Source organism: Staurois parvus, unplaced genomic scaffold (assembly GCF_062004578.1).
Source record: "Staurois parvus isolate SC_StPar_1 unplaced genomic scaffold, SC_StPar_1.0 ptg000647l, whole genome shotgun sequence".
Lineage (NCBI taxonomy): Eukaryota > Metazoa > Chordata > Amphibia > Anura > Ranidae > Staurois > Staurois parvus.
This window is the reverse complement of record NW_028318443.1, coordinates 1,152,099-1,164,228: the sequence shown is the minus strand read 5'-3', so window position 1 is coordinate 1,164,228 and position 12,130 is coordinate 1,152,099. Positions and strand designations below refer to the sequence as shown.

General features: G+C 43.5%; 1 protein-coding gene across 1 annotated transcript in view; it reads right to left on the bottom strand.

Annotated features, from left to right (window-relative positions):
• The window catches only part of LOC149448950 (extracellular calcium-sensing receptor-like), a 31,755-nt gene extending 30,609 nt beyond the window's left edge, over nt 1–1,146 (bottom strand). The window contains exon 1 of the mRNA XM_089694004.1: nt 1,127–1,146. Within this exon, the coding sequence (XP_089550130.1) occupies nt 1,127–1,146 (20 nt within the window). The remainder of the gene's footprint in view (nt 1–1,126) is intronic.
• Between the last annotated feature and the right edge of the window lie 10,984 nt (nt 1,147–12,130).

The following is a 12,130-nucleotide window of genomic DNA, read 5'->3' as shown; positions in this document are numbered from 1 at the left end:
GCCATTGGATAGCCTGTAGAGGTCTGTGCGTCCCTCCATGGAAATGCCTCCCCAGATCATCACTGACCCACCACCAAAATGGTGATGCTGAACGATGTTACAGGAAGGGAGCACAGTGCCCACTAGAGGATGTTGGGCCCTAAGGCCATCCTCATGAAGTCTGTTTCTGATTGTTTGGTTGGAGACATTCACACCAGTGGCCTGCTGGAGGTCATTTTGTAGGGCTCTGGCAGTGCTCATCCTGTTCCTCCTTGCACAAAGGTGCAGATAGCGGTCCTGCTGATGGGTTAAGGACCTTCTACGGCCTGTCCAGCTCTCCAAGAGTAACTGCCTGTCTCCTGAAATCTCCTCCATGCTCTTGAGACTGTGCTGGGAGACACAGCAAACCTTCTGGCAATGGCACGTATTGATGTGCCATCCTGGAGGAGTTGGACTGCCTGTACAACCTCTGTAGGGTCCAGGTGTGGCCTCATGCTACCAGTAGTAACACTGACCCTAGCCAAATGCAAAACTAGTCAGAAAAGATGAGTAGGGAAACAAATGTCAGTGGCCTCCACCTGTAAAGCCATTCCTGTTTTGGGGGTCGTCTCATTGTTGTCCATCTAGTGCACCTGTTGTTAATTTCACTAACACCAAAGCAGCTGAAACTGATGAACAACCCACCTCTGCTACTTACCTGACCAGATCCATATCCCAGGAGTGTCATTGATTTGATGCTTTACTCTAATTAAGCAGTGTTCTTTTAATTTTTTTGAGCCGTGTATTTGCTTATATTCTTTAGGATCATCTTGTATTTTTGGAAATGATGGGAGGGCTTGTGTGTGTTATGTCTAGGATCTGTTTTTAATTAACTTTTGTGGTTAAGGTTGTGTTTTGTAGCAAATGTATGTCCCCAACCAGAACAGGTGTGTGAGCTTTTTTTGTTTTTTTTGCATATATATATATATATATATATATATATATATATATAAAAATATATATATATTTTTTTCCCCTGATTTGGGTACTTTTGTACTTTTCAAATTGTTCTGTTTGCTTTTAAATAAATAAATGCTATTCATATATTTTGCAGTTAAATATGTTTTGAGGGAATAATGTAGCATAATGTTTGCCAATTTTGTCTCACCTGCTTTTCTTGGACTGCATGGCCGTGTGCTGACAAAAAAAACAAGAAGTGCAAGAGAATCCCTCTCTTCAACTCTGTCTCCATCAGGTACATGACACTATCCTGGAGACTATGGTCACCTATAAATCTGCCCAAAGAGGGGCACAGACCAAAATAAGGAAACAGCAGAGTTTCCAACCCTTTCCTACGCTATCCAAAACTAGAAGAAAAAGGTGAATGGATAATAAGAATTCACATCTTGGCATTTTTTCAGCATTTTTTCAGCATTAACCCACTTGCCCTCCAGAGGATTTACCCCCCTTCCTGACCAGGCCATTTTTTGCATTACGGCGCTGCATTACTTTAACTGACAATTGCACGGTCATGCAACGCTGCACCCAAATGAAAGTTATGTCCTTTTTTTTCTCCAGAAATGGCGCTTTCTGTCAGTGGTGTTTGATTGCCTGTGTGTTTTTTACTTTTTGCGCAATGGAAAAAAAAAAAGACCAACAATTTTGAAAAAAAAAACAATATTTTTAACTTTTTGCTATTAACCACTTCCCGTCCGGCCCATGTACATAAACGGCCAGACGGGAGCAGTGCAGGAGTGGGTTGCCATTCATAAACAGCGCCCACATTTTCAGGCTGTGCGCGCACCCTGGAAGCTCGCGGCATCGCGATCCAGTGCCCGCTGTGTCCTCTGGACACAGCGGAACACTGATTGCTGTATGGGACCTCTGTGCGAGGTCCCGATCATGTGATCACTGATTGGCCAATCAGTGATCACATGCAGAGTAGTAAGCAAGATGTCACTTCTGACATCATTGCTTACTACTAATGAAATCTGTGAATGATCACAGAGGTCACATGGTACAGGGCTATTCACAACAGCCTTGTACCATGTGACAAGCTGTGACCAATCACAGCTCTCACAGTATTTCTCAATGGCTGCAAGAATGAGAGAGAAGGAGAAATGATTGATTTTACAGCCTATATGAGTGTAAAAGAAATCGGTGGGGAAAAAAACAATCTTCATCACCCCCACAAGTAGTACAGTGTCATTATGGTAACACTGTACTGCTAAAGTGGCAGTATGTAAAAAACAAAACAAAAACATAAATAACAATATAACAAAATAAAACCAGAATGTAAAAATTTTTTTTTTAAAAAAACTATAATTTTTGGTTATAAACTAATTTGGGTTATTTGTTTTTTACTAGAAAGATAAACAAAGAAATGTTCGCCAAGATTTATGAGGAAAGATTATTTATTTGCTAAATTATATAAGAAAAACACTTTTTTTCAAAATTTTTGGACTTTTTCATTTATATAGCAAAAAAAATAAAAATCCCAATGGTGAATACCAACAATATCTGTCTAAAAAATGCTAAGAAACTCATATGTGTACAGTGTTGCATGACCGCGCAATTGTCACTCAAAGTGTGAGAGCGCTGAAAGCTGAAAATTGGTCTGGACAGGAAGGGGGTGAAAGTGTCTGGACATGAAGTGGATAAACATGTCTAGTAAAAAAATAAAAAAAATCTAATTTCCTCAAAAATTTAGGCCAAAATGTATTCTGCTCTATGTCTTTTACTAAAAACAAATCCCACTGCGTGTAACTCAATTGGTTTACGTGAAAGTTATAGCATCTACAAATGGTGGTATAGATAATGGCATTTTTAAAAAATTTTTACTGGTAATGGCGTCGATCAGCGACTTAGATTGGGACTGTGGCATTCTGACACTGGGGGGGGGAACTGACTTGGTGTCACTGACATCCCCAGTGACACCAATACAGTGATCAGTGCTAAAAAAAACTGACACTGGAGACCAGATATAATGAATGCAGGGTCCGAGGAGACCAGATATAGTGAATGCAGGGTCCGGGGAGACCGGATATAGTGAATGCAGGGTCCGGGGAGAGCGGATATAGTGAATGCAGGGTCCGGGGAGACCGGATATAGTGAATGCAGGGTCCTGGGAGACCAGATATAGTGAATGCAGGGTCCGGGGAGACCAGATATAGTGAATGCAGGGTCCGGGGAGACCAGATATAGTGAATGCAGGGTCCGGGGAGAGTGGATATAGTGAATGCAGGGTCCAGGGAGACCAGATATAATGAATGCAGGGCCCCGGGTTTAGTAACACTTTAACTAGATTTTGCTTAACAGACCATGACATTGCTTATGTTCCTGTGCTGGCTTGTTAATCTGATTCTATGCATATGCTGCAGTTAGGCCCCCATAGACTAGCTATAGACTAGCTATGGGTTTGAACTGCGAATGTGCAAACATGGGACCAAGAAGCTGGTAGAGGAATGTATACAACACTGTGGTCCTCAGAGAAATATCTAAGTAAGTATAACAATTTGGGGAAAGGGGGCTACACCTGCCTAGAGGTTCGTGGACAAAAGAGTAATGTTCTTTATGCTTTAGCTCAGGGGTCTCCAAACTATGGCCCTCCAGCTGTTGAACTACTACAAGTCCCATCATGCCTCTGCCTCTGGGAGTCTTGCCTGTGGCTGTCAGAGTCTTGCAAGGCCTCATGGGACTTGCAGTTCCTCAACACCTGGAGGGCCATAGTTTGGAGACCTCTGCTTTAAGTGTTTGGTGTGTTTTGATGTGTTGACCACATGTATTAGCAAACCTTGGTCAATGGCTGTTAACCCTATTTACTAAAAATTTTTAAGAAAAAAAGAAAACTTGCATCAGCGCAGATCAAAATGCAAGTCAGTACCAGGAGCGGACTGACCATTCGAGCACTCGGGCACTGCCCGAGGGCCCGGGGTCAGTAGGGGGCCCCATGAAATGCCCCTGGTACCTTTTTTATAGGCTTTTTTGAGTGTGGGCAAGGACACAGGGGCCCCATGATCCCCTATTGCCCAGGGGCCCCATGAGTTGTCAGTCCACCCCTGGTCAGTACCTAAAAGAAACATACATTAACGAATGACAATACACGTGCCTACCACTACAAAAAAAAAACAGTAACATTGGCTACATGTTCCATTTTTACCAGCTAGGCCTGTAAAATACCACCCAAAAGGTGACCCTACCAATGGGATACATGCAGTGAAGCTGGACCTACTCAGGTCCACTGCAAACCAATGTCTCCAAACTAGTCCATACCAATCCAGATCATCCCAAAAGTCAGACTTCCATCTTTGCTGTAGGATAGAGTCCCTTCAACATTTTTCCACATTTCCTCCATTTTCCCGTAACCAAATGATAGGTTACCTCATTTTTCTCGTTTAGCGTGCCGTGATCTGTATGTCTCTGTACATTCATCCGCCTTTATATAAAAGAAGCATAATTGTAGCTGATGGTTGTAATTCCCTAATTATCATGTCATTATATTTTCCTGAAGGAAAACAACAATTTATGATAACAACTTTATGGATCTGAATTTTTTCCTAGAGGAGGTGTCCCCAGAAGGATATACGCAACTAAACCGGTACAGATCCAAAAGCATTAAAGGATGGCTATTTTATTCCATTATTGTTTACTTGATAACATCGTTCTGTAAATCCATGAAACAAGAATAACACTTCATGAGTTCCATTTTTTTTATTTTACCTGTAAGACTGGACTTACCATTGAGCACAGTAGGCTTGTGCCTATAGGTGGAACCAGCTTTTCCCTGTGTAGTTATTATAATAATTATACTGGATTTATATATTATTATTATTATACAGGATTTATATATTATTATTATACAGGATTTATATATTATTATTATACAGGATTTATATATTATTATTATTATACAGGATTTATATATTATTATTATACAGGATTTATATATTATTATTATTATACAGGATTTATATATTATTATACAGGATTTATATATTATTATTATTATACAGGATTTATATATTATTATTATACAGGATTTATATATTATTATTATTATTATATAGGATTTATATATTATTATTATTATACAGGATTTATATATTATTATTATTATACAGGATTTATATATTATTATTATTATACAGGATTTATATATTATTATTATATAGGATTTATATATTATTATTATTATACAGGATTTATATATTACTATTATACAGGATTTATATATTATTATTATACAGGATTTATATATTATTATTATTATACAGGATTTATAAATTATTTTTATACAGGATTTATATATTATTATTATTATACAGGATTTATATATTATTGTTATTATTATGCAGGATTTATATATTATTATTATTATTATTATTATTATTATGCAGGATTTATATAGCGCCAACAGTTTGCTCAGCACTGTACAATAATGTTTTTTTTCTTTTTTTTCTCTTTTTTTTTTCTTTTTTTCTTTTATCTTTTTCTTTTTTTCTTTTTTCTCTTTTTTTTCTTCTTTTTTTACTTCTATGGTTGGACTGGATGGACTGGATGGACTTTTGTCTTTTTTCAGGCAGACTAACTATGGAACTATGTAATACAGTTACAATACAGTTCAACACAAGACGACTAGGAGCAGGGACAGACTCACCATTTGGAAACTTGGGCACTGCCTGAGGGCCCAGGGTCAGTAGGGGGCCCCATGAGATGCCCCGGTACCTTTTTCATAGGCTTTTTTGAGTTTGAGCAAGGACACAGGGGCCCCATGATCCCCTATTGCCCGGGGGCACCATGAGTTAATAAATTCACAAATTTCCAAAATGTGAAAGTTCTGTTTCAGAAGTCCAGCTGGAGTCAATGGAATTCTGAGCCGGGCTCCAAAAAGATAAGAGTACCCAGGCAATAGCAGAATTTAAGACAGGAAGATCCTTTATCACCGTCTTTGAGAGCTTACAGTTTAACCACTTTATAAACGGCCCCCACATTCACTGCCTGTGCGTGCTCCCTGGAACCGATCACTGTACGGGACCTCTGTGTGAGGTCCCGATCATGTGATCACTGATTGGCCAATCGGTGATCACATGAATAGTAAATAAACAGGATGTCACTTCCTGACATCATTGCGAAATAGTGAAATCTGTGATTGATCACAGAGATCACATGGTACAGGGCTATTCACAAAAGCCTTGTACCATGTGACAAGCTGTGACAAATCACAGCTCTCACAATATTTCTCCATGGCTGCAGGAATGCAGCCAGAGAGAAGGAGAAATGATTGATTTTACAGCCTTTATGGGTGTAAAAGCAATCAGTATAAAAAAAGAAAAAAAAAGAAAAAAAAAAAGTTTTCATCACCCCCCACAAGTAGTACAGTGTCACTATGGTGACACTGTACTGCTAGGGTGACAGTACATAAAAAAAAAAACATAAATTATATAAAAAAAATTAAAATGTAATAAATTTTTTTGAAAAATTATCATTTTTGGTTATAAACTAATTTGGGTTATTTTTTTTTTACTAAAAAGATAGCTGACTACACTTTGGTCAATATTTGCAAAATGTTATAAGAAAAACACCTTTTTTCAAAATTTTTGGACTTTTTCATTTATATAGAAAAAAATAAAAATCACAATGGTAAATAAATAAAATAAAGTAAATAAAGTTTTATCTGTCTCAAAAAATGGTAAAAAATTCATATGGGTACAGCATTGCATGACTGCGCAATTGTCATTCAAAGTGTGATAGCCCTGAAAGCTGAAAATTGGCCTGGGCAGGAAGGGGGTAAAAGTGTCCGGACTGGAAGTGATTAATAGGGAGGGGCGAGTGTTATATGGGTTTATAACTGTGAGAGGGATGAGAAGATAACAAACGTAAAAGTTCAGTTTTTAGGTGGAGGCAGGGTTGGCTTTACTGAAAGGTTGAGTTTACAGGGATCTGCTAAGGGTGGACAGAGTGGGAAATAGCCAGACAGATTGAAGTAGGGAGTTCCAGAGGATGGAGGAGGCCCTGGGAAAAATCCTGAAGGAGAGGATGGAAGGAGGTTGTGTGGGAGCTAGAGAGCAGGAGGTCTTGCTAAGAGCTTTGGTTGATACTTTGATATGAGATTGGTGATGTAGCTCGCTGCAGAGTTTGAAATGGCTTTGTACGCAGGGGTGGACTGACCATTTGGAAACTCGGGCACTGCCCGAGGGCCCGGGGTCAGTAGGGGGCCCCATGAGATGCCCCTGGTACCTTTTTCATAGGCTTTTTTGAGTTTGGGCAAGGACACAGGGGCCCCATTATCCCCTATTGCCCAGGGGCCCCATGAGTTGTACATTGTTGTTAGTATTGAATATTATTTGTTGGGTGAGCAGAAGCCAGTGGAAGGACTGGAAGAGAAGGGTGCTGGGAGCTAATCAGTCAGTGAGCTACATGAGTCTGGCAGCAACATCCATGCTAGATTGACGGTGGGATAGCCTGTGTAGAGGTAGGCCACGGAGGATGGAGTTGCAATGGTTGAGGCGAGAGATAACAAGGGAGTGAATGGATAGCTTGGTGTTTCATTGGTTAAGAAGGGGCTTATTTTGAAAATGTTACAGAGGTAAAGTCTGCAGGACGGTGATAGGGATTCGGCTGAAAGAACAGATCAGAATCTTTTCAATGGTAAAAATACAGTAATTTCATATAAGGCCTTGTTACAATATTCTAAGCCAGGATAGAGCAGTAAAATGTTCTGCATAGAAGAGCACCAAGATTTTATGCTTTTACAGCAGCCTTTCCCAACCCTTTGAACATGGAGGAACCCTTGAAATAGCTTTCAAAGTTCAGGGACCCCCTACTTATAATAACTACTGTATTTTTTGCTCCATAAGACGCACTTTTTTTCCCCAAAAAAAATGGGGAAAATGTCTGCGCATCTTATAAAGTGAATATGGAGCGGCCAGCACCGGTATTCCCACCACCGCCACGTTAGAATAACTGGCTCGGCTCTTCTGTGCAGCAGAACTTGATCCTTGGTCCTACCTGTTCCTCCGTCTAGTGGTGTCCTCACCATCTTCTCTCCCTGGCGCAGGCATCTTTATTGTGGGCACCCGGCTGTAACAGCTTGCGATTTCACAGGCGGGTGCCCACTGCACATGTGCGAGAAGCGCTCAGCTTTGTGAATGGTGCGGCAGTCCTCTGGGACCTGTCATGTGTTCCAGAAGACGGGGAGGGAGGACAACTCTGCGGAAGTGGGAGCGAGTATCTGTCAGATTCGGGTACCCGCCCCCCCCCCTTTCCGTTCCCCAAAGATCTGCAGTCTCTGGTCATCTCCTGTACTGTGTCCGCAGTCTCTGGTCATCTCCTGTACTATGTCCGCAGTCTCTGGTCATCTCCTATACTGTCTGCAGTCTCTGGTCATCTCCTGTTCTATGTCCGCAGTCTCTGGTCATCTCCTGTACTGTGTCCGCAGTCTCCGGTCATCTCCTGTACTGTGTCCGCAGTCTCTGGTCATCTCCTGTACTATGTCCGCAGTCTCTGGTCATCTCCTGTACTATGTCCGCAGTCTCTGGTCATCTCCTGTACTATGTTTGCAGTCTCTGGTCATCTCCTGTACTGTGTCCGCAGTCTCAGGTCATCCCTGTACTATCCTCAGTCTCTGGTCATCTCCTGTACTATGTCTGCAGTCTCTGGTCATCTCCTGTACTATGTCCATCAGTCTCTGGTCATCTGTACTATGTCCGCAGTCTCTGGTCATCCCCTGTACTGTCTGCAGTCTCTGGTCATCTCCTGTACTGTGTCTGCAGTCTCTTGTCATCTCCTGTACTGTGTCCGCAGTCTCTGGTCATCCCCTGTACTGTGTCCGCAGCCTCTGGTCATCTCCTGTACTGTGTCCGCAGTCTCTGGTCATCCCCTGTACTGTGTCCGCAGCCTCTGGTCATCTCCTGTACTGTGTCCGCAGTCTCTGGTCATCTCCTGTACTGTGTCCGCAGTCTCTGGCCATCTCCTGTACTGTGTCCGCAGTCTCCGGTCATCTCCTGTACTGTGTCTGCAGTCTCTTGTCATCTCCTGTACTGTGTCCGCAGTCTCCGGTCATCCCCTGTACTGTGTCCGCAGCCTCTGGTCATCTCCTGTACTGTGTCCGCAGTCTCTGGTCATCTCCTGTACTATGTTTGCAGTCTCTGGTCATCTCCTGTACTGTGTCCGCAGTCTCAGGTCATCCCTGTACTATCCTCAGTCTCTGGTCATCTCCTGTACTATGTCTGCAGTCTCTGGTCATCTCCTGTACTATGTCCATCAGTCTCTGGTCATCTGTACTATGTCCGCAGTCTCTGGTCATCCCCTGTACTGTCTGCAGTCTCTGGTCATCTCCTGTACTGTGTCTGCAGTCTCTTGTCATCTCCTGTACTGTGTCCGCAGTCTCTGGTCATCCCCTGTACTGTGTCCGCAGCCTCTGGTCATCTCCTGTACTGTGTCCGCAGTCTCTGGTCATCCCCTGTACTGTGTCCGCAGCCTCTGGTCATCTCCTGTACTGTGTCCGCAGTCTCTGGTCATCTCCTGTACTGTGTCCGCAGTCTCCGGTCATCTCCTGTACTGTGTCTGCAGTCTCTTGTCATCTCCTGTACTGTGTCCGCAGTCTCCGGTCATCCCCTGTACTGTGTCCGCAGCCTCTGGTCATCTCCTGTACTGTGTCCGCAGTCTCTGGTCATCTCCTGTACTGTGTCCGCAGCCTCTGGTCATCTCCTGTACTGTGTCCGCAGTCTCTGGTCATCTCCTGTACTGTGTCCGCAGCCTCTGGTCATCTCCTGTACTGTGTCCTCAGTCTCCGGTCATCTCCTGTACTGTGTCCGCAGTCTCTGGTCATCTCCTGTACTGTGTCCGCAGTCTCCGGTCATCTCCTGTACTGTGTCCGCAGTCTCTGGCCATCTCCTGTACTGTGTCCGCAGTCTCCGGTCATCTCCTGTACTATGTCTGCAGTCTCTGGTCATCTCCTGTACTGTGTCCGCAGTCTCTGGTCATCTCCTGTACTGTGTCCTCAGTCTCTGGTCATCTCCTGTACTATGTCCGCAGTCTCTGACCCTCTCCTGTACTATGTCCGCAGTCTCCGGGTCATCTCCTGTACTATGTCCACAGTCTCTGTAAGGAGAATGCTTCTTACATCTGTGGTCATTGGGAGGAATCCCCCCTTACAGATATTGTAGCTAAAAAGATCATTTCGTAACAGTGGTTACTTGTCTGAGAGTCAGACATTGCTGCTTGTCGGCATGCAACCTATACGGGTGACACCGGACCCGCTCCAAGAAAAGGTACGTTGTAAAGATAGCCGACAGATCAGATCTGCGGATTGAGCATAATGGATCGGGCTCATCAAGGCTCAACACATGATAAAACTTGGAAAGACTCAGAGAAAACAGTGACTTTGCAGATCTATATTATCATTATAAACTCACTAACAACCTACTAACTGCTAAAACCAATGGCCATTACTCCATACTCATACTTTTAGAACTTTCTGCTGCCTTTGACACAGTTGACCACCTGCTCCTCCTCAATAAACTCCACTCCCTTGGCCTCCACGATTCTGCTCTTTCCTGGTTCTCTTCTTACCTCTCTCAGTGCACATTCAGCTTCACATTCAACACCACCTCCTCCCCTCCTCTTCCTCTTTTTGTTAGGGTACCCCAAGGCTCCATCCTTGGGCCCCTCATATTCTCTCTCTACACCTCTTTCCTGGACCAATGGATAACCACCCATGGCTTCCAATACCACCTCTACACCGACAATACCAAGATATATGGATGTCACCAGGGCCAGTGCTAGACTATTTTGCGCCCTAGACAAGACCAGCTACTTGCACCCCCCTCCCCCCCAAAAAATGTAAATTCATCTGTAGTTCTACTTCACCCCTCCTAGCGCACATCCTCTTTCCCCTAAAAATTTCCACCCTAGCATAAATCCTCTTCCCCAAATCCCCCTCCGAACATATATCCCCCCAATCCCTCTTCCTAGTACAAGCCCCCCCACAAATTACCCTTCCCAACACCAATCCTTCCTCACCACCCAAATCCCCCCTCCTAGCACAATTCCTTCCCAAATCCCACCTCCCAGTATAAATCTCCCCCATCCACCCTCCTAACACAAATTCCCCAAATCCCAGCTCCTAACACAAATCCCTCCCCAATCCCCTCTCCTAACACAAATCCCTCCAATCCCCTCTCCTAACACAAATCCCTCCAATCATCTCTCCTAACACAAATCCCTCCCCAATCCCCTCCCAGTATCCTCTTCCTTTAATCCCCCCCACCTAGAAAAACCCCAACAAATTACCCTTCCCAGCATAAAATCCTCCCACCCTACCCAAATCCCCCCCAATTTTTAGTACAAATCAGTGGGGGGGGGGCATAGCTGGAATCTGTGGGGGGGGCACAGCTGGAATCTGTGGGGGGGGGTAGCCCTCCCCAGCAACCCCCCTAGATCCAGCAAAGGTGGAGAGTAGGGAAACCAGTGTCAGTGGCTGAGCCCTAGGTGGCAGTGCACCCTAGGCTGCTGCCTAGTTCACCTAGTGGTGCTTGAGTAACCTCCATCAGATCATCTCCTGCAGCTATTACCTTTTGCCTTTTGTACCAAATCCCCCTCCTTTTAGTTTTTAAGATCCAGAAACATTGTCCTCCCAATCCTTCTGCATTGAATTGTGTTGTAATTGTACTGTCCCCCATTATATTATAAAATGCTGCGCTAACTGTTGGCGCTATATTAATCCTATATAATAATAATCTATACTGTAAACTGTATTGAACTGTCCACTTACAGGAACAAAATGAAAGCAGTTGCTGAGCAGCAATGGAGGTCAATAAGCAGACAGTCAAGTCAATAGGCAGACCTTGCTTGTAGTACAAGGTCCACTTTAAACTAGAACAGTCCTATGTGTGTTTATATATTTTCCTAACAAACTATAAATGAGCTTGAAAACAAGCCACCCCTGACCTCTGCAGCTCCCATCACTGTAGAGCAATTCATCCTCAATGTTCACAAAAGAAGCAAGGAAGTAGTTCAAGTTGGGTCTCAGCACTCTGCTCTTCCCTCTTCCAGTCAGGGCCTGGACTGAGAGAAGCTAAAAGGGAGGGCCAGCCAGTGGTGTATTTAGGCTTTGTGCTGCCCTAGGCAACACAAAAATCAGTGCCCCCCCTACCTGCAGAGAGAGCCTGAC